This window comes from Dasypus novemcinctus, chromosome 1 (assembly GCF_030445035.2).
Source record: "Dasypus novemcinctus isolate mDasNov1 chromosome 1, mDasNov1.1.hap2, whole genome shotgun sequence".
Taxonomy (NCBI): Eukaryota; Metazoa; Chordata; class Mammalia; order Cingulata; family Dasypodidae; genus Dasypus; species Dasypus novemcinctus.
The window spans coordinates 74,636,327-74,656,028 of NC_080673.1; the positions used below are offsets into that span (position 1 = coordinate 74,636,327).

General features: G+C 34.1%; 1 protein-coding gene across 7 annotated transcripts in view; it reads right to left on the reverse strand.

Annotated features, from left to right (window-relative positions):
* AFG2A (AFG2 AAA ATPase homolog A) overlaps nucleotides 1–19,702 on the reverse strand; it is a 327,373-nt gene that overhangs the window by 160,016 nt on the left and 147,655 nt on the right. Inside the window, exon 15 of one of the 7 annotated variants that reach the window (XM_058293037.2) lies at nucleotides 2,370–2,564. The exons of the other annotated variants lie outside the window; for them this stretch is intronic. Coding sequence (XP_058149020.1) covers nucleotides 2,526–2,564 — 39 coding nt within the window. The 3' untranslated portion in view covers nucleotides 2,370–2,525. Of the gene's footprint in view, nucleotides 1–2,369; nucleotides 2,565–19,702 lie in introns of those variants that run through there. 7 annotated transcript variants of the gene reach the window in all.

Below are 19,702 nucleotides of genomic sequence, written 5' to 3' on the forward strand. Positions count from 1 at the left end.
AATAAGTGTGTATGGTTGTGATGAATGAGAGTTTGTAGAGACCATTCAGTATGGTTAGCAAGTTTGGGCCTCACAACATGTGTTAATTTTTATTTGGGGGAAGAAAACTACCCAGTCCATAAATGGGATTCTGATAATGTTAATTTCACCATCCGTATAAGCCTCCTCTTCCTTTTCATATATATTTGCCATCTTTATTAATAGCAACCTACAGTTTGTTCAGAGAAACTACCAGCATGGTATCATTTAGAAAACTTTTTAATTTAAATTTTTAACTTGTTATACAGAACATGAAGATCACTGGATGCATAAGACTTATAAGGTGGTTTGCGCCACCTTTTAAAAAAAAATGGAGAAACTGGCAATTATAAATTTAAAAATAGTACTCGGGAAGTGGCTGTGGCTCAAGCAATTGAGCCTCTGCCTACCACATGGGAGATCCCGGGTTCAGTTCCCAGTGCCTCCTAAAGAAGACAAGCAAGATGGTGAGCTAATGCAACAGGCTGGTGTGGCAAGTTGATGCAACAAGAGACACAAGGAGGAAAAACATAACGAGAGACACACAAAAAAGCAAGGAGCAGATGTGGCTCAAGCGATTGAGCATCTCCCTCCCAACATGGGAGGTCCCGGGTTCAGTTCCAGGTGCCTCCTGAAAAAAAAAAAGACCAGTGCACAACAGACAGACACAGCAAATGCAAACAATAAGGGGGTGGGGAGAAATAAATAAAATAAATCTTTAAAAAAAAAAATAGTACTCATACATAGGTTGTACACAAAACTAGCTATCTTGGTGAAGAATATGAAAACTGATAATTTACTATTGCAGTAGGTACTGAAGCAATTCCCAACTGTCAAAAGGATTATTTTATAAATTTTTGTTTATAATTTCATTTTTTATGCTTTTTTGCATTTTTCCTGTCAAATCGATGTAAATAATGGAGTAGTTGTGGTGTGAATTATACACCCCAGAAAAACATTCGTAATCTTAATCCATACCTGTGGGTGTGAACCCACAGTAAACTGGACCTTTTGAAGGTTATATTTTTAGTTAGAGTGAGGTCAGCTGATTCAGGTTGGGCTTTAATCCAAATTATTGGAGTTCTTTATAAGTAGAATAAAAATCAGACATAGAGAAAGCTATGTGGAAAAAGCAGGAAGTCAACAGAACCCAGAATCAGGAAAACAAAGGAAAAGACCCTGCCATGTTCATTGCCATATTACAGAAAAGTCAAGGACTTGAGGACTGAATCCAGCCACAGACCATCAGTTGTCAGGAAGAAAGCATTGCCTTCCTGATGCCTTGATTGTGGACTACTCCTAAGTCAAAATCATGAGCCAAAAAATCCTGTTGGTTAAGCCAACCCCCTGTATGGTAATTGTTTTAGCAGCTAGGAAATCAAGACACTAGCTGTCCAAGGATGCTGTTGTTGACATTAACTGAAAAGCTAGAGCATAAAGAATAGGTCCTTTATGGATACCACACCTTATATGGATACTAGAACTCAAGAGAGAAGAGTATATATACATGGTACTTTTGAAAACATTTAGAAAAGCACTCAGAGTAGAAAGTGGTTAATTCTGGGGAATAGGAATTGAGAATAGGCAGGAAAGGGCAGCAGACTTTGCATTTTTAAACTTAGTTATATTTGACTTTGTTAAAACTAAAAGAAAATACACACACACACATAAATAAGATATAGATACACAAAAATTGAATGACTTCATAAGTAATACCTATTTCTATTTCTGTCCCCCCATGAAATAGAAACTTTTGCCTTTTGGAAGTATTGGGTTAAACTATCTTATATTTTTATCAACCTCAGACCAGAATGATTCATTCTGAGACTGAGAAAACAATCACACAAAATTGCAACTCTGTGCAAAAGCACACAGTCTCCCCTTCTTCCCTCCCTACCCATCCTTCCAGTAGCAAAATCTTATCCAACTATTAGATATTCTTTAATAAAACTAACTTAGGCAAGACACTTTAAAAATAACTTCATACTATTACAAATAAAATAGCTGGTTATCATTCATAAGTGTAATTTAAAAATAATAATAGTACAGAAAGCTATCATATTATTTGTGGTATAAAGAGGGCTGCAAAATTTTTTCCACTCTTCCTATCAACAGATCAAATCTGTTTCTCTTCCTCCTGAATCCAGGCTAGCTCCATGAGCTGTTTTGACCAAAACATGGGGCAAAAGAACCACCATATAGCTTCAGAGCAGAGCAAGTGGGGCTTTAAGGGACCTGCAGCTTCTGCTATTGAATGCTCGAAACACGCCAACTTAGGATCTAGCTGCCATGCTGTAAGACACATGTATTAGTCAGTCAAAGGGGTGCTGATGCAAAGTACCAGAAATCTGTTGGCTTTTATAAAGGTATTTATTTGGGATAGAAGCTTACAGTCACAAGGCCCTAAAGAGTCCAACTCAAGGTTACTTCCTTATCGCACTTTGTTGCCACATGTTAAAGCAAGATGGCGGGCGATGTCTGCAAGGGTTCAGCCTTCCTTCTTCCTCTTAAGGCTCCATGGTTCCAGCTTCTTCTAATTTGTTTGCCTAGGGATTGGCAAGGTTTACAGAAAGATTCACCTTATCTAATTTCATGTCCATTTTACTTTAATCACCTGATTATTTATTTCCCCACAGCTAAACATGTAACTTTTCTTACTTTTTTATTAAACGTAAGTGGCATCTCTTTTATAGCTTGGGTAAAGCAGTAAAAGAACAGCACTTTAAAAATGTGTGTGTTTCTGTACTGGCTTTAATTCTATTATATCCCAAACTTTTGCCAAAGGTGTAATTTTTTTTTTGGTAATCAAAGGAATACTGCCAGCCTGCTTTAGAAATATACAATGGATTAGAAAAGGTTGTGGTAGTATCACTATAGTAACTCAGCTCTAGTTACTATAGAAGTAAGAGTCATTCATTTTGGCAGAAAGTTGGAGATCAAGAGCTACAACTAATAGCACGTATTAAAATATCAATAAGCCTGTTGCTATAGGCTGGCGAGGGAGCAACTCCATAATCCTTTGCTATATCTGCATTCTTATGCTTTCATATTTCTGGCTGATTAGCTTCTAAAACTCATTTTATAACCATGCACTCTTGACCACTCCCAGAAAAGTTTCATCATTTAATTTTAAAGAGTGTTTCTTTCTCTCCACACCTCCCTTTCTTTCTCCAAAAATGCAGTGTTCTGGTCTCAATCAGTGTGCACATATAGATCTTGGTAATGTTAAAAAGGAATTGTATATATACATGAAAAGGAAAGTTGAGGTTTTTGTGTTCACATGTATCTATGTTTAAATAATTGTAAATGCTGTCATTTCCAGAGTACTGTAAATATTGAGATTTAAAAGTAAGACCTTTAAATTAACTCTTTCCAATGTATTCAATAGTATTTTAACCTCCAGTGATTTAACACTGCCATTTATTTAAACCTGTTCTTAGAAATTTTAAGTTGCTTTTTTTCCTCCTCAAATTCAATATTTTTCTATACCATCACCCCAAAACAATTTCCTTTCTTTACTGATCTTGAAATAATTCTCAGAAAAAATATGTACATACAATGTATATTCACTGAAATTTTTTTTAAAAAATCAGGTGACACTAAGGCTCCAAGTGTTAAATATCTTCTGGATTGAATTAGCATTATAATTATTTATATACAATTATATAAATGTATTAAAGATTTGGGAGAAATAACTATTAATCACAAAAAGTTGAAGTTTATTGGAAATACATATCATTATGAGATAAAGCTCTCTCATTAGACTTTCTCATCCCATTGAGTTATTGTAAACATGGGAAACTATTATTTATTGCTAGGATTCAATTCTTTTTCAATTCTATTTCAATGATTTTAGAGATATCCACTCTTGAATTTTCCATTGTCCTCTGGCTTTCGTGGCTCTGAGATTTTAAAATTGGAGTTTGGAAAGGAGAAAAGAAATCTCCATTCCCAGAACAGGTAGATTTTCAGGACAATCAGTTTTAGACCTGAAGACCTGGAAGTGGATTTTCTTAAATTATCATTCCCATGTATACTATACATTCTTCAGCTTAAGTCAACTTTTTCACAGAAACTAAGGAAATTAACTTCTGCAAAACTGGGCATACAACATTTAAGTGTTAGAGCCAAGATAACATAATAGAGAAATTGTAACACAGATATATAATATTAATAAAACAAGATCAAATTTATCATAAAATGTTATAAATCTTGGGAGTTTTTAGTTGAAAGGAAGGAAAAATCGTTCAAGATAGAAAAGAGCTTGGAATTGAAAGATGTAGGGAGGCACCTGTGCTCATGAGAGATTTACTCAAGGTTCTAAGAACAATGTGACATGACAGCATAATAAAGTTGTACTAGCTGCCCCACAGTTTACAACCCCAGCAACTGCAGCTAGCTCAAACCCTGTGTACTTCAACTTGAGGTGTAAGGATGATGTAAAAATGAAAGATTCGGTAATCACCCCTTGTGATCCCAAAGAATAAAAAACTTAGACTCCTCGTTTGAAAGATTCGGTAATCACCCCTTGTGATCCCAAAGAATAAAAAACTTAGACTCCTCGTTTAAGTAGCACAATGGTTCTCAAACACAGTTGGATGACCAAGTATATGGAAATCATGGTGTTCTGTTTTTTGCTGGATATTAAAACTTTTCCCAGTTTATTATGATCTGTTCAAGTTATCTATGCTATCTGTCATTAACCAGAAATCTTAATTTTAAGTTTCATAACTAGTTTTATTTTTTAATGTCAGTGTCTAAAATGCACTATTATCTATGAATTCTCTCTGAAACAGAGAGTCTTAGTCCAATTGCATCTTCTGGTGTTCAACCCACCCCTCCCCTCTCTTATATCTCTATATCTGCTGAAAGATTGACTTTAGATGGAGTTTTAATTCTAGACTGATGAGATAGTTATTATTCTTTAGTTTTGGTTATTACTTCTCAATGAAAGTATATAGCCTTAGATTCTTTGTTCTTCATTACTACCTTTATCTTACTGCTTCCTCCTGGATACACTTCTCTTCTTGGCAAAGTATAGGCTTGAAAGATTTCTTTCAGAGAGGGTCCTTGTGTAGTAAGTTTTCTGAGAACTTACATATCAGAAAATGTTTTTATTTCTCCCTCACATTTAAATGACAGTTTAAGTAGGATAAAATTTTAGGTTCGTCATTCTCCTCAAACATTTTAAAGATGTTATTTCATTTCTCTTGCATCTAGTTTCATCTTGCATCTAGTGTTGAAAAATCTGATGTCTGTCTGATTCATGTTTCTCTATAATTTATCTGCTTTTTCCCCCTCCTGAAAGCTTGTAGAGTATAGATTTGGTTTTCTTAATATCTATACTGCTCAGATCTCTAAGTTCTTTAGTCTTAACTGTTCTATTTATATTTCCAGAAAGCTCTGCTATTAACCCAAACATTTCCTCTCAGTTGACTTCCTGACTCTCCTTCTGAGACTTCTGATAGATGTGATGGTTAGGCTAATGTGTCAAGTGGGCCAGGTAATTGTGCCCAGTTGTTTGGTTAAGCAAGCACGGGGCTAACTGTAATACAAGGGCATTTATGGACTTAGTCACCAGTGATTTTACTGCATAGATGGCTGGTTACGACTACATCAACCAGGGAGATTGCCATCAGCAATAAGTGATGTTTTATCCAATTAGATGAAAGCCTTAAAAGGGGAAGTGATTTCAGCATTCAGAGAGAACTTCCCAGCTTGTCTTTGGACAGCCAACATCTCCCAGAAACTTATCAAGGACCTTCACTGGACTTTCATCAGAGACCTGATTTGCAGCCTGCCTGCAGAACCTGGACTTGTGCACACCCACAGTCACATGAGAGACCCTTATAAAATCGTATACTATCGACAGATCGGTTCTGTCTTCCTAGAGAACACTGACCAATACAAATGACATATCTATTTCTTTTAGTAGGTACCAGGGTTTGAACACAGGACCCTGTATATGGTCCTGAGCTACATCTTCCCCAATATTATCTATTTCAATCATTCATATTTCTTGACTTTTGTCACATTCTTTCCATCTCATTAACTTTTCCTGACACCTTCTAGAATTATTTTTCCAAATCACAAATTCATTCTGTGGCTGTTGTTATCCAATCTGCTATTGTTTATTTCATCTGGTTATTAATTATTTTTAGTTTTAATAATTATATTTTCCCTAACTCAATATATCTAATTGGTTATTACTATTTTTTCTCTTAGCTGTCTTAGCTAGTCATTTCTGCTTGGGTGGTGGGATCCTAGATTGTACTTTTCCAAGAGAGCTTTAAAAGGTTCCTCTGATGTTGCAGTCTGGGATCAATCACATCCTGACTACTTCCTTCGGTCCACCAGCAAACTTCCTAGGACAGTTTTACTATTACAGGCTTGCCAGTTTCTATACTAGTTGTCTAGTTCACACAGTGAGGAGAGACTACAGAGTTGAGAAGCCTGAAATTGTTGCTAATATGACCCTTCCAACCAAACCAGGCTTCTCCAGTAATGTCCTCATACTCTTGTTCTGCTTCTAGTTAGCAGCAACTTTCTACCTTTCTACAACAAAGCTAGACCTTATGTTATAAGTTGTTTTCTTCTCTAAGAAATGCAGAACAGTTATATATCCTTACTGTTTCTACAGATTGGGAAATTGGATTAATGTGAATATAATGCACATCTATTAACAGAAAACCTTCTCTTTATTTTCCCTTACTAATGCTTTACCCATGCTGTCTTTAAAAATATTGTTATTATTTCAAGTACAGACACAAACTGAACAAAGTTCTAGTTCCAAGGGAAGGTAGAAATTTTTTTTCTATGATTTACTAGTAGAATGGTGATATTATAAATATTTCAGAAATGAAAGATATTCCTAGAAGATGAAAAGCTTTAAATCTTTACCATGTTGAGCTCCACACAATCAGAAGAAATATGCAGATGTTGACCAAAAAAGAAAGGTTAGAATGGATGGGAAGATATAGATGGCAGCTTAATCAATCTACCTGGATTAGTAAATGTGTGTGTATAAAGCAATTCACACATTGGAAAAAAGAGACAGACACAGAATTTGTTGGGTTAAAACCGAGTCACTGATAGGCTAAATAAGAACCTCAAAGAAGATAATGTATTCTTGGACCCTGAGGGACAAGCTTCCGTCTTTCTGTTTCTACCACAAAACTTACCAACCTGCACTCTATAAATAGACTTTTATCAAGCCAGGTCAGTGTAAAAATACAAAAAGGTAGAAAAACAAAGTTGGAGAAGCCACACTTCCTGATTTCAAAACTTACTTCAAAACTACAGTAATCAAATCAGCGTGGTACAGGAATAATGGCAGACAAGTAGACCAATGGAACAGAATGGAGAGCTCAGATGTGAACCCACACATCTATGACCAGTTGATTATCAACAAGGGTGCTTCGTCCACTAAATGCAGAAAGAATAATCTCAAAAAAATAAAAAAATAATAATGTTGGGAGTAGAGGTGTCTCAAGACATTGGTCGCCTCTTTCCCACATAGGAGGTCCCATGTTTGATTCCCAATGCCTCCTAAAAAGAAGACAGACACAAAGAGCACACAACGAACAGACAATGAGTACAACACAAAAAGGGGGTGAGAATAAAAATAAACCTTTAAAAGAAACTGTGTTGTAAAAACTGGGTATGCACATGCAAAACAAAGATTAGATCCCTATTTCACATCTCTAATTTAGCCATCCAGTTTCTCCTTCATTAGAGTTCCCACCTTGCAACATACAGCAGCCTGACCTATGGAATTTGAACTTGTACATCCCTAGTCACATGAGACAATTTTATAAAATCTCATAATATTTATTATCTCCCATCAATTCCATTTTTCTAAAGAACCCTATTAGAAAATTTCAAACAAATATTTTAAATCAATTCAAGGAGATGAAGGAAAATATGGATAGAAATAAAGTAATGGTTGATAGAGAGCTAAAAGATATTAAGAATATAATCTATGAGCATATTGAGGAATTTGAAAGTTTAAAAAAGAAGCATAACAAGTTAAAGGGATGAAAGTCACAATAATGGAGATTAAAAATACATTAGAAAATGTGGGAGGGCTAGAACCGGGGCATATGGGAACCCCCTACATTTTTTATGCAACATTTATATAATCTAAGTATCTTTAAAAAAAAAAAAAGAATATTAAAAAATATATTAGAGGCATACAACAGCAAATCTGAACAGGCAGAAGAAAGAATCAATAAGCTAGAATACAGGACAACTGAAATCACACAGTTAAAAGAAGAGAGAAAATAATAGAAAAAAAATTGAGCCATGTCTTAGGGACATAAGTGACAGCATGAGCATACAACATATACATCATGGGTGTCCCACATGTTGAAAAGAAGGGAAAAGGGGCAGGAAGAATATCTAAGGAAATAATGGCCAAAATTTCCCAACTCATATGAAAGACAAAAATATGTCCAATAAAAGTACAACATACTCCAAACAGATTAAATCTTAAAAGACCTACTCCTAGGCACATGCTAGTCAGAATGTTAAATGCCAAAGATAAAGAGAGAATTCTGGAAGCAGCAAGAGAAAGGCAATTCATCACATAAAAGGGATTCTCAATAATAAGACTAATGAATAATTGATATAAGGGCAGTGGTCACCAGAGGTTCTGAGGAAAGAGAGAGGAAGAACAGGTATAACCGGGGACATTTCGGGGTCACAGGAATTGTCCTGCATGACATTGCAATGATGGATATAGGCCATTATACATTTTGTCAAAACCTATAAAATTGTGTAGTGCAAAGTATAAAACAATGCAAACTACAGACCACGGTTAGTAGCAATGCTCAATATATGTTCATCAATTTTAACAAACGTACCACACTAATGAAAAATGTTAATGGGGGAAAGTGTGGGAAGGGGAGGGGGTAGGGTACAGAGGAATCCCCTATATTTTTTATGTAACATTTAGGTAATATAAAACTTAAATTAAAAAAAAATTTTTTTTTTTTAAATTAACAAAAAATAAGACTAAGTGCCAGTTTCCCATCAGATTTCATGGAGGCAAAAGGGCAGTGGTATGATATTTTTAAGGTACTAAAAGAGAAAAACTGCCAAAGCCAAAAATTCTTTATCCAGCAAAACTGCCCTTCAAAAATGAGGGAGAATTTAAAATATTCTCAGATAAACAAAAACAGAGTTCATAAACAAAAGACCTGCCCTACAAGATTTACTAAAGGGAGTTTTTCAGGTTGAAAGGAAAAGGCAGGGACGAATGGCTTGGAATAGTATGAAGAAGTGAAGTTCTTCAGTAATGGTAAATAAAAGGGTAAATGTAAAACCTGACAGTACTGTATTCTCAATATATAACCCTACTCTTTAATTTCCATAAAAGTCAGAATACTATTGAATAGGAAAAGGTCATAATTCTTGATAGTGGACATGCAACATATACAGAAGTAATGTGGAACAAAAAGAATACAAAGAGGGAAAATGGAGGGATAGGAAAGCAGAAAAAGGGTATACTCTTGAAGGGAAGTTGGTAGCCTTTCAAATTACTAGGTTATAGAAATAGGCTGTTGTGATAGTTTGAAGCTGGATGGACATCAGAAAATTATGTTCTTAGAGGTAATCCATTCCTGTGGTTGTGACCCTATTATAGGTAGGACCTTTTGATGGGAGCACTATATTTAAGGGCCTTTTGATTAGGTTATTTCAGTAGGGCATGACTCAAGGTGGGTTTTAATTCTTTTACTGGAGTCCTTTATAAGACAGAGAAATGCAGATTAAGAGAGAAAAGCAAGGTAGCAAGAAGCTGAAAACAAGGAAACCTAGAAGAAGAGGGAGAGCCTAGCAGATGCTGCTATAATCTTTGTCATGTGAGAGAGGAGTCTAGGATTGCCAGCATCTGGTCTTCAGGGAGAAAGTATCACCTATTGAGGTCTTGATTTGGACATTTTTCTCAGCCTTCAAATTGTAAGTTTTTAAACTCATACATCCCCATTGTAAAGGCCAACCCATTTCTAGTATAAATTGCATTTTGGCTGCCTAGCAAACTAGAACAGTTGTGTAATACAAACCCCAGACTAACAACACAGAAAGTATTTTTAAAAATACAGAAATAGAAATAAGAAAGGGATCAGACACATCATAAAAGAAAAACTATACAGATAAGGAGGCTGCAAAGAAGTAAAAAATGAGACAATAAAATACATGATATATAAAAACCAAAGAAGAAGAGAGGGGCAGGTATAGCTCAGTGGTTGAACACCTGCTTCCTATAGGTCCTGGGTTCAATCCCACTAAAAACAAACAAAGGGAAAAATAGCTGAAGTGATGTCTTTACAGTAATAACACTAATGTTAGTGGATTACACACCTCAGTCAAGAGACACAGATTGGCAGAATGGATAAAAAGCACGTTTCAGTTTTCTATTGTTTATAGAAGACTCACCTATCACTCAAAGATACAAAGAGGCTGAAAGGGAAAGAATGGTGTATTAGTCTGCCAAAGGGGTGCTGAAGCAAAGTACCATAAATCTGTTGGCTTTTGTAACGGGCATTTACTTGGGGTAAACGCTTACAGTTACAAGGCCCTAAAGAGTCCAACCCAAGAGGTTGCTTTCTCACCAAAGTCAGTTGCCATGTGTTGAAGAAAGGTAGTCACTGATCTTTGCAAGGGTTCAGCCTTCCCCTCTGGGTTTCCTTCTCTCAGCTGCAGGCTGGCATAGGGCTTGTCTCTCAGGGTTTCCCTTCTCTCCTGGCATTGGGCTTGTTTCTTTCCAGGCCTTCTATATTGTTTCTTCCTAAGGTCAGTTGCAAACTATCAGGTGAATGGCTTATCTCTCCCTGGGGACTCAGGATAAAAAATGACAGAGCTCTGTCTCTTACCCTGTGCCTTTTCGAGTTAGTGTGTTTTATCAGCCCACCAAGGGGGTGGAGACACAAGCTGAGTTAGGCCTTACTGATGCTGCCCAACCAGAGCCCTAAATTGATTTTATCAAGTAAACTTAAACAGAAGCCCCTCACTTAATACAATCAAAGGGCTATCACACCCAGAGGAAGAGATAAATTTACAAACATAATCTTTCTCTTTTTGGGATTCATAAAAATAATCTCAAACTGTCACAGACAGAAAAAGATATTCCATGCAAATAGTAATCAAAAAAGAGCTGGGGCAGCAATACTAATATCAGAGAAAATATTTAAGTCAAAAGCTATTATAAGAGACAAAGAAAAACAAGAAATATTAATAATGGGGACAATCCAAAAAAAAAAGAATCACAAATATTTATGTACCTAAGCAAGATGCACCAAAGTACATGAGGCAAACCTTGGCAAAAATCCAAGGGAGAAAAAGATATCTCGACAATACTAGTTAAGACCTCAGTACACACACTCTCACTGATAGAAAGAATAGCTAGACAGAAGCTCAATAAGGAAATGAACTAGACCTATTAGATATATACAGAACATTGCATCCTAAAAGAGTAGGATATACATTCATCTCAAATGCACATGGATCATTCTCCAAGATGGACCAAATGTTGCATGAAAAAATTTATTTTAAATTGATATTATACAAAGCATCTTCTCTGGTCATAATGGAATAAATGTAGCTGGAAATCAATAACAGATAGTGAATTGGAAAATCCTCAAATATATGGAATTTAATAAAACAATCAATGGGTCAATGAAGAAATTACAGGAGTGATCAGGGAATATCTTGAAGTGAATGAAAAAGAAAACACAGCACTTCAAAACTTATGATGTAGGGAAGGCAGTGTTGAGAGGGAAATTTATAGCCCTAACTGCTTACCTCAAAAAAGAAGAAAGAACTGAAATCACAAAAGAAGAAAGAGCTGGAAACTGGAAGGAACTAAAATAGCAAACCACACCCTAAGCAAGCAGAAGGAAAGAAATAAAGATTAGAGCGTAAATGAATAAAATAGAGAATTACAAAAAAAAGAAAACCAACCAAAAATTGGTTCTTTAAAAAGATCGATAAAATTAACAAAACTTTAGCTAGATTGACAAAGAATCAAAGAGAGAGGACACAAATAACTAAAATTAGAAATGAGAAAGGAGACATTACTACTGATCCTACAGAAATAAAAAGAACTATCAGAGGATACCATGAACAACTGTATAACAACAAATTAGATAACCTAGATAAACTGAAAAAATTCCAGAAACACACAAACTACTTACACTGATTCAAGAAGAAATAGATCTTAACAAACCAATTACTAGTAAAGAAACTGAATCAGTAATCAAAAACCTTCCTACAGTTTGGAATAATGAAACTTCTAGAATTTTTAAGATGATAAATGTACAACATTATGATGATACTAAAAGCCACTGATTATATACCTTGGATAGAAAGGTCAGAAACAGCATCTGCGTACAGTGGCAGAAGCAGAGAGAGATTGAGAGCTGAGGAATTTTCTTCTTTCTTGTTTTAAATTATTTTTACTACTGAAATAATGAATTTGCTCTAATGATGATTGAAGTGATGAATGCACAACTGTGAATGTAGCAAATTACAATGATTGTATACCTTGGAGGAACTATATGCCTTATTAATATGTATCAATAAAATTGATTTAAAAAAACAAATAATACAAGAAACATGATATAATGAAGTACTAAATAAATAATGACTTAAGAAAAAAAGCAAAACAAACATCTCCCTACAAAGAAAAGTCCAGAGGAAGCAGACTTGGCCCAAGGGATAGGGTGTCTGCCTACCACATGGGAGGTCCAAAGTTCAAAACGCCGGCCTCCTTGACCCATGTGGAACTAGCGCATGCGCAGTGCTGATGCGTGCAAGGAGTGCTGTGCCATGCAGGGGTGTCCTCCACATAGGGGAGCCCCATGCGCAAGGAGTGCACCCCAAAGGAGAGTCACTCAGAGTGAAAGAAAGTCCAGTCTGCCCAGGAGTGGCACCGCACACACGGAGAGCTGACACAACAAGATGATGCAACAAAAAGAAACACAGATTCCTGGTGCTGCTGATAAGGATAGAAGTGGTCACAGAAGAACATGCAGCAAATGGACACAGAGAGCAGATAACTGGGGTGGAGGAAGGGGAGAGAAATAAATAAAGAATAAATCTTAAAAAAAAAAAAAGCCCAGGACTAGATGGCTTCACAGGGGAATTCTACCAAGCATCCCAGGAAGAATGAACACCAAACCTGCTCAAACTCTTCAAAAGAACTGAAGAGGAGAAAATACTACCTAACTCATTCTATCAGGCCAACATCATCCTATTAACAAATCCAGATAAAGATACCATATATTTTGGAAATGAATAGAAATGGTGAAAGCACATTATAGTTATTATATGGATATGACAGTGGTTGAAAGAGTAAGTCTAAAGTCATGAATATTACTAGAAGGAAAGCTAAAGAATGTAACATGGGACTGTAAAACATAGTGAAACCTCGTGTAAAATATGAACATGGGTGATATTACATATTACATATATATAAAAATATTTTTATAAAATATAAATACAAATATACTAGAGAAGGAAACAAAAGAGCAGCTATGTATGGCAGGGGAAGAATAAAGAGATTGAGAGGTGATGAGGATTTTTGTTGATCCATCTCTTCAAAATAGTGCTGGGAGATCTTGATATTCATATGCAAAATAATGAAGGAGAACCCCTATGTTTCACCATATAAAAAATTAACTCAAAATGGATCAAAGACTGAAATAAAAGAACTAAGCTGATTAAACTCCTAGAAGAAAATTTAGGGAAGCATCTTCAGGATCTTATGTTAGGCAACGGTTTCGTAGACTGTACAGCCAAAGCACAAACAAAAGAAAAAAAGAAAAGATAAATGGGACTTCACCAAAATTAAAAACATTTGCCTGTCAAAAGACTTTATCAGGAAAGTGAAAAGAAAACCTACTTAATAGTAGTAAATGTTTGGAAGCCACATTATCTGATAAGAGTTTAATATCCAGAATATATAAAGAAATCCTACAATGCAACTATAAAAAAACAACTCATTTTTAAAATGGACAAAAGACTTGAATAGACATCTTGACAAAAAGGATATACAAATGGCTAAAAAGTATGTGAACAGATGTTCAACTTCATTAACTATTAGAAAAATGCAAATCAAAACCACCCTGAAATGTCATTTCATACCCATCAGAATGGTTACTTTTTTTAAAAAAAGCAGAAAATTCCAAGTGTTGGATGTGGAGAACTAGGAACAGCCATCCACTGCTGCTGGGAATGTAAAATGGCACCACAGCTGTAGAAGACAGACAGTTCCTCAGAGCAAAGTATAGAGATATTATATAATTTGGCAATCCCACTACTAGGAATATACACAAAAGAATTGAAAGCAGAAACTTGAACAGATACTTGCATACTGATGTTCACAGAGATATTCACAATTGCCAAAAGATGGAAGTAACTCAAGTGTCCATCAACCAATGAATGGGAAAAAAATGTGGCATATACATACAATGAAATGTTATTCAGCATTAAAAAGTAATGAAGACCCAGATAAACAAAAGCTGAGGAACTTCCTTACCCCTAGACCAACCCCTACAAGAGATGCTATAGGGAGTTTTGCCAGTTGAAAGGAAAGGACAATAGACAGTAGACTGAAACCGTATGAAGAAATAAAGATCAGTAAGGGTAATTACATGGATAAATAGAAATGCCAATACTATTGTATTTTTGGCTTGTAACTCCACTTTTTACTTTCTACAGGATCTAAAAGTCAAACGCATAAAATGTAAAACTAAATCAATGGTTTAGGACTCAAAAAAAAAAAAAAAAAAAAGGAATGAAGATCTGATTTGTGTAATAACATGGATGAACCGTCAATCCTTCATGTTGAGTGAAATATGCCAGACACAAATGGACAAATATTGTATGATCTCACTGATATCAAGTAATTAAAATAAGAAAATTCATAGAGTCAGAATCTAGAATATAGCTTACCAAGGGCTGGGTTGAGGATAGTTAATGAGGAGTTAATGCTCTCATTGTACAGAATTTCTACTGAGGTTGACTGTAAAGTTTTGGTAATGGATGGTGGTGATGGTAACACAACAGTGTGAATGTAATTAAAAGGACTCAATTATATATGTGAATGGGTTAAAAGGGGAAATTTTAGGTGGAATATATGTTGCCAGAATAAAAAGAAAAAATACAGGACAGTAAAAATAGTGATCCCTATTGTAAATGATGGACTATAGTTAATAGCAGAATTATAAAAATGTTCCTTCATGAATTATAACAATTTTACCACACTGATGCAAAGAAGTTAATAGTAGGTTGGTATATGGGAATTCTGTATTTTATATATTTTATGCACGGTATTTCTATAAATCTACAACTTCTATAAAAATTACTAAAAAATATTGTAGCAAAAATTAAAAAGTAAAAAAAATAAAAAACTAGCAGGTACCCAAAGGGTTAATTTAAATACATTTAGATTTATTTTTTTTTAATTTAGAGATTTATGATGCCTCTAGCAGTACAAGAAAGTTATGGCATTTTAAAAAAATTCATCCTCTGAGGAAGTTCTGATAGAACAGGTATGGAGTTCTGAGGACTTCAATAAGTCCTAACTCATCATCTTATATCGATCATTTAAAATACTATTTGCATTATTTCCTACTGTGATTTTGGATTGTGAGTAAAAAGGGTAGATCTTAAATACAAAACCCATTAAAGCATACATCTAACACTCCCAACAACTGAAACTGAAAGCAGATTCTATTTTTAAAAAATGATGATATAAAAGTAGTGGGGACAAAAGACGGATTTCCCCCAACTTCGTCATCCTTCTGTACTACCAGCTTAATTTCCTACCCATCAATTACTCAACTGAAGGTTGAAAATTCTGTAAACAGATTTGTTTATTTTGTATAAAAGGAAGTGAAGGGAAGAAAGGAAATACAGTATTTTTTCCTGAAATACTTACTAAAATGTTATCCTTAAGAACTAGGTTTGCCAAAGAAAGAGATAAATAAGAAATGATCTGTCAGTTAATATTCACCTATTCCTGGGGGCTCTTTGAACACCTGAACAATGCACTTGAAATTCATCAGTGTCCTGGAGAGTAGACAACACAGACCTGACAGAGTGGGGCTATTATTGATATACAGATCTAACTTGTCTTGATAGCAATGAATAAGGTGAAATTATATTGTTTTATACTTTGTGTACCTTGAAAAGGGAAAATATGAGTTCTCCAACTTATTTCTTTATTGGATTTCTATTTATGTCTAAGTGGAAACAATGTTTTAGACTGTTTTAGACTGGAAACCTAGTCCTCTGCTATGGCTGTGAAGCAATGGATCTCAATTTGAAAACAAGAAAAAGTTCACATTAAATAATAAGCTTATAAAAATTAATAGAATATATCATTTAAATGATTTGGAAAATCAGTAACCATTCATGAAATACACTGCTCCCAAATGCTCCTATTTACTATCTACATGTACTGTAATAATGTGCCAATTTTGTAGAAAATAAAATTTAACATAAGATTTGGCTTAAATGAAAAATAAAAATTCACCTTATAAAAACTAATCATCCCTAATTAATGGTTTTAATTAAAGAATCACTACAAAATCCAACTGTTGCTTTATTCGTCTGATAACCCTGACACTTATTGTCTCAATTCTCTAATATGAACATTAGGTAACCACTGAAGTATATTCCTCATTACTACAATTTAGACTAACATTTATACTTTTACTTTCAGCTTTCCTGAATCTCAGTTTTAACTATCAGATGGACCAGGTTTTAATCTTTAAATGTTATTGTGGATTTTCTCAAATCTTTAAAGCACATCTGGTTGTAGGGGGAAAAAAATTGTGCCCAAGGCTTAAAAAAAAAAATAAGAGGCTAGTTAAAGAGATTTGTTTCACAATTATTTCACTATTGGTTTTAACGAATCTTTTTGTATGACCTCTAAGTACCAGTTCTTTACCAACAAGGTAAATGATTACTGAAGAACAGGGAAAGAAAATGCAAAGAGAGTTGCAAGCGTGGAGACCTTTTAGACATTTAAGCTGAGTATCTCTGGAAATAAGGTTTCAAAGGCATTAATTTTTTTTTTGCTGATTTGCTTGTTTTATTATTCTATTTGAAAAGTGTTATAATATAATCAGAGAAGAAGAAGAAAAAGAACAATTAAAAACCCAAAATTATACCTCTTAACAATTCACAGTAAATATAGGAACATTTAAGATGGATAATGTAAAGAATATTTCCATTTCTAAAGTAAGGTTCAAGTTTGATGGCTATAAGACTTCTCTCATCTATTTATCTATATATACGTTTCTTCAAAATTTGAATCAATAAACTCTAGTATCCTAGAAGAAATGTAAATATTATTATTAAATATTACCAGACTGTGGCTTGCATACCCTTGGTCTTGGAGACCTGTAAGAATATCAAATATTTTCTAAAACATTAATAAATTATATGCCTTGCACATATGCTAAGTTTCAGATATATGTGTATGCTGTTGCGATTACCAAAATAGAAAATAACTTATAAGTGTTACAAAATTAGTGGTATTCTTTTTTAAAAGTGTTTTTTCAATTACATTGGGAAAATTTAACTGCAATTTTGTGGAGATCCATAAATTATTTTGATGCTAAATGTAGTTCCAAAGGTTAAAAGTTTAAAAATTGCTGGAATTTTTTTTTTCTTAAAAGGAAGTGCTGGAGATTGAACCAGGACCTCATACATAGGAAGCAGGCATTCAAATCACTGAGCTACACTTGCTCCCCTAGAATTAATTTTTAAAGAGGCATTTGATGGCATTTGATCTTTAAGAAGTATTGAAGATGCCTTAAGAAGGGAAAAAAGTACATTTTTTAACAATAAATTAGAACATCCAAAGATATGAGAATGAGTAGACTTAGCAGGCATTGTATTTCAAAGGGTAAAAGACTTTCCATAAGCATTACTATTTCTTAAAGTAAAATACAGGCAGTAGAATTGTGGTAAAAGCACAAACCCTGAAGCCTGACTGCCAGAGTACAAATCCCAGCTCTGCCATTTACTAGTTGTGTGATGTCTGGCAGCTCTATTTCTTTGTAACTCACTTTTCTCATCTATACAATAGCAGTAATATCATCTTGAAATAAATATCTCAGAAAATGTCCCAGGAGGGAGGCATAAATATAAAATAAAAAATATTGTTTTACACTTACTTGTATAATAGAGTCTGAAAGTGATATAGAACAAAACAAATAATTAAAGGGTAGGTAATAAATAGTACAGAAAAGATTAAGAATAGAGAAGAGAAGGCTAATGAGCAACTTTGAGTTGCTTTCTGTGGTAAATACCTAGTCACCATCAAATATCCTTTCTCCCTATCTTCTTTTTTCCCCCATGTTTCTTTTTAATTAATTAATTTAATTAATTTAATTTTAAAGACATTTATTAATTTTAAAGAAACTTTAAAATAAATTTATTTATTTTATTTTAAAGAAACTTCAGATTACATAAATGTTACATAAAAAATTTAGTGGATTCCCATATGCCCCACTCCCACCCCCTGCCACATTTTCCCACATCAACAACATGCTTCATTGTGTGGTACATTTGTTACAACTGATGAACACATACTGAAGCATTGCCACTAACCATGGTTATATAGTATATATTATATTTTACATTCTGCCCTGTGCAATTTTGCATGTTATGACAAATACGTAATGGCCTGTATCCATCATTGCAATGTCATGCAGGACAACTCCAATGTTACGAAAATGCCCCCATATTACTCCCTATTTTCTTGACCTCAATGTTATATGGTTTTTACACTTCACTAGAAGAGATACAACATAAACTTTAAGTAGACTCTGAAAAGTTATGTATGTATATTATAATCCCTACAGCAATTAATTAAAAAGTACAATTAAATATAATAAAAATGCTAATAGAATAAATTAAAATAGAGTACTGAAAAATATTCCAGTAATTCAAGAGGGGGAAAAAAAGGAAAACGAATGAAAAATACAAACAGAAAAGAAGCAATCATGTAAATGATCTAACCATATTAATTAGAAAAAAAATTATCCTCAGATTGTATGAAATTAAGATTTAACTACATGTTATCTAAAGGAAGGTCATTTGGAATAAAATCGTATAGATAAGTTAAAGGTAAAAGAATGGAAAAAGATGTATCATGCAAACACAGCAAAAGAAAGGTGGTATATAATAATATACAACAAATTTATATGTCAGAACATGAAAAAGTATAAGGAATAAAGAGGGATATTACATAATGATAAATGTGTATGCACTTAACAAGAGAGCTTAATACTTGAAGCAAACTGAATAGATAAATCTACAATCATACTTGAACAATTCTCTCAGTAATCAACATAAAAAATGGAAAGAAAGAAAATCAAAGATAGAAGACATAAAATAAACAGTGCTATGAGCCAGAGACCTAAATGACATTTATTAAATACTATATACAGCAACAGCAGACTATACCTGCTTTTAAGAAGGACATGGAACAGTCAAGTTGGACTGCATCCTGGATCATTAAAAAAAATCCTTCCAAAATGGAAGCAAACAAATTATGTTCCCTTATCATAAGAAAATTAAACTAGAAATCAATAACAGTAAGATTTGTGGAAAATTCCCAAATATTTGGAAAATGAAACAATGTTATTAAACTGCAGTTAGGTAT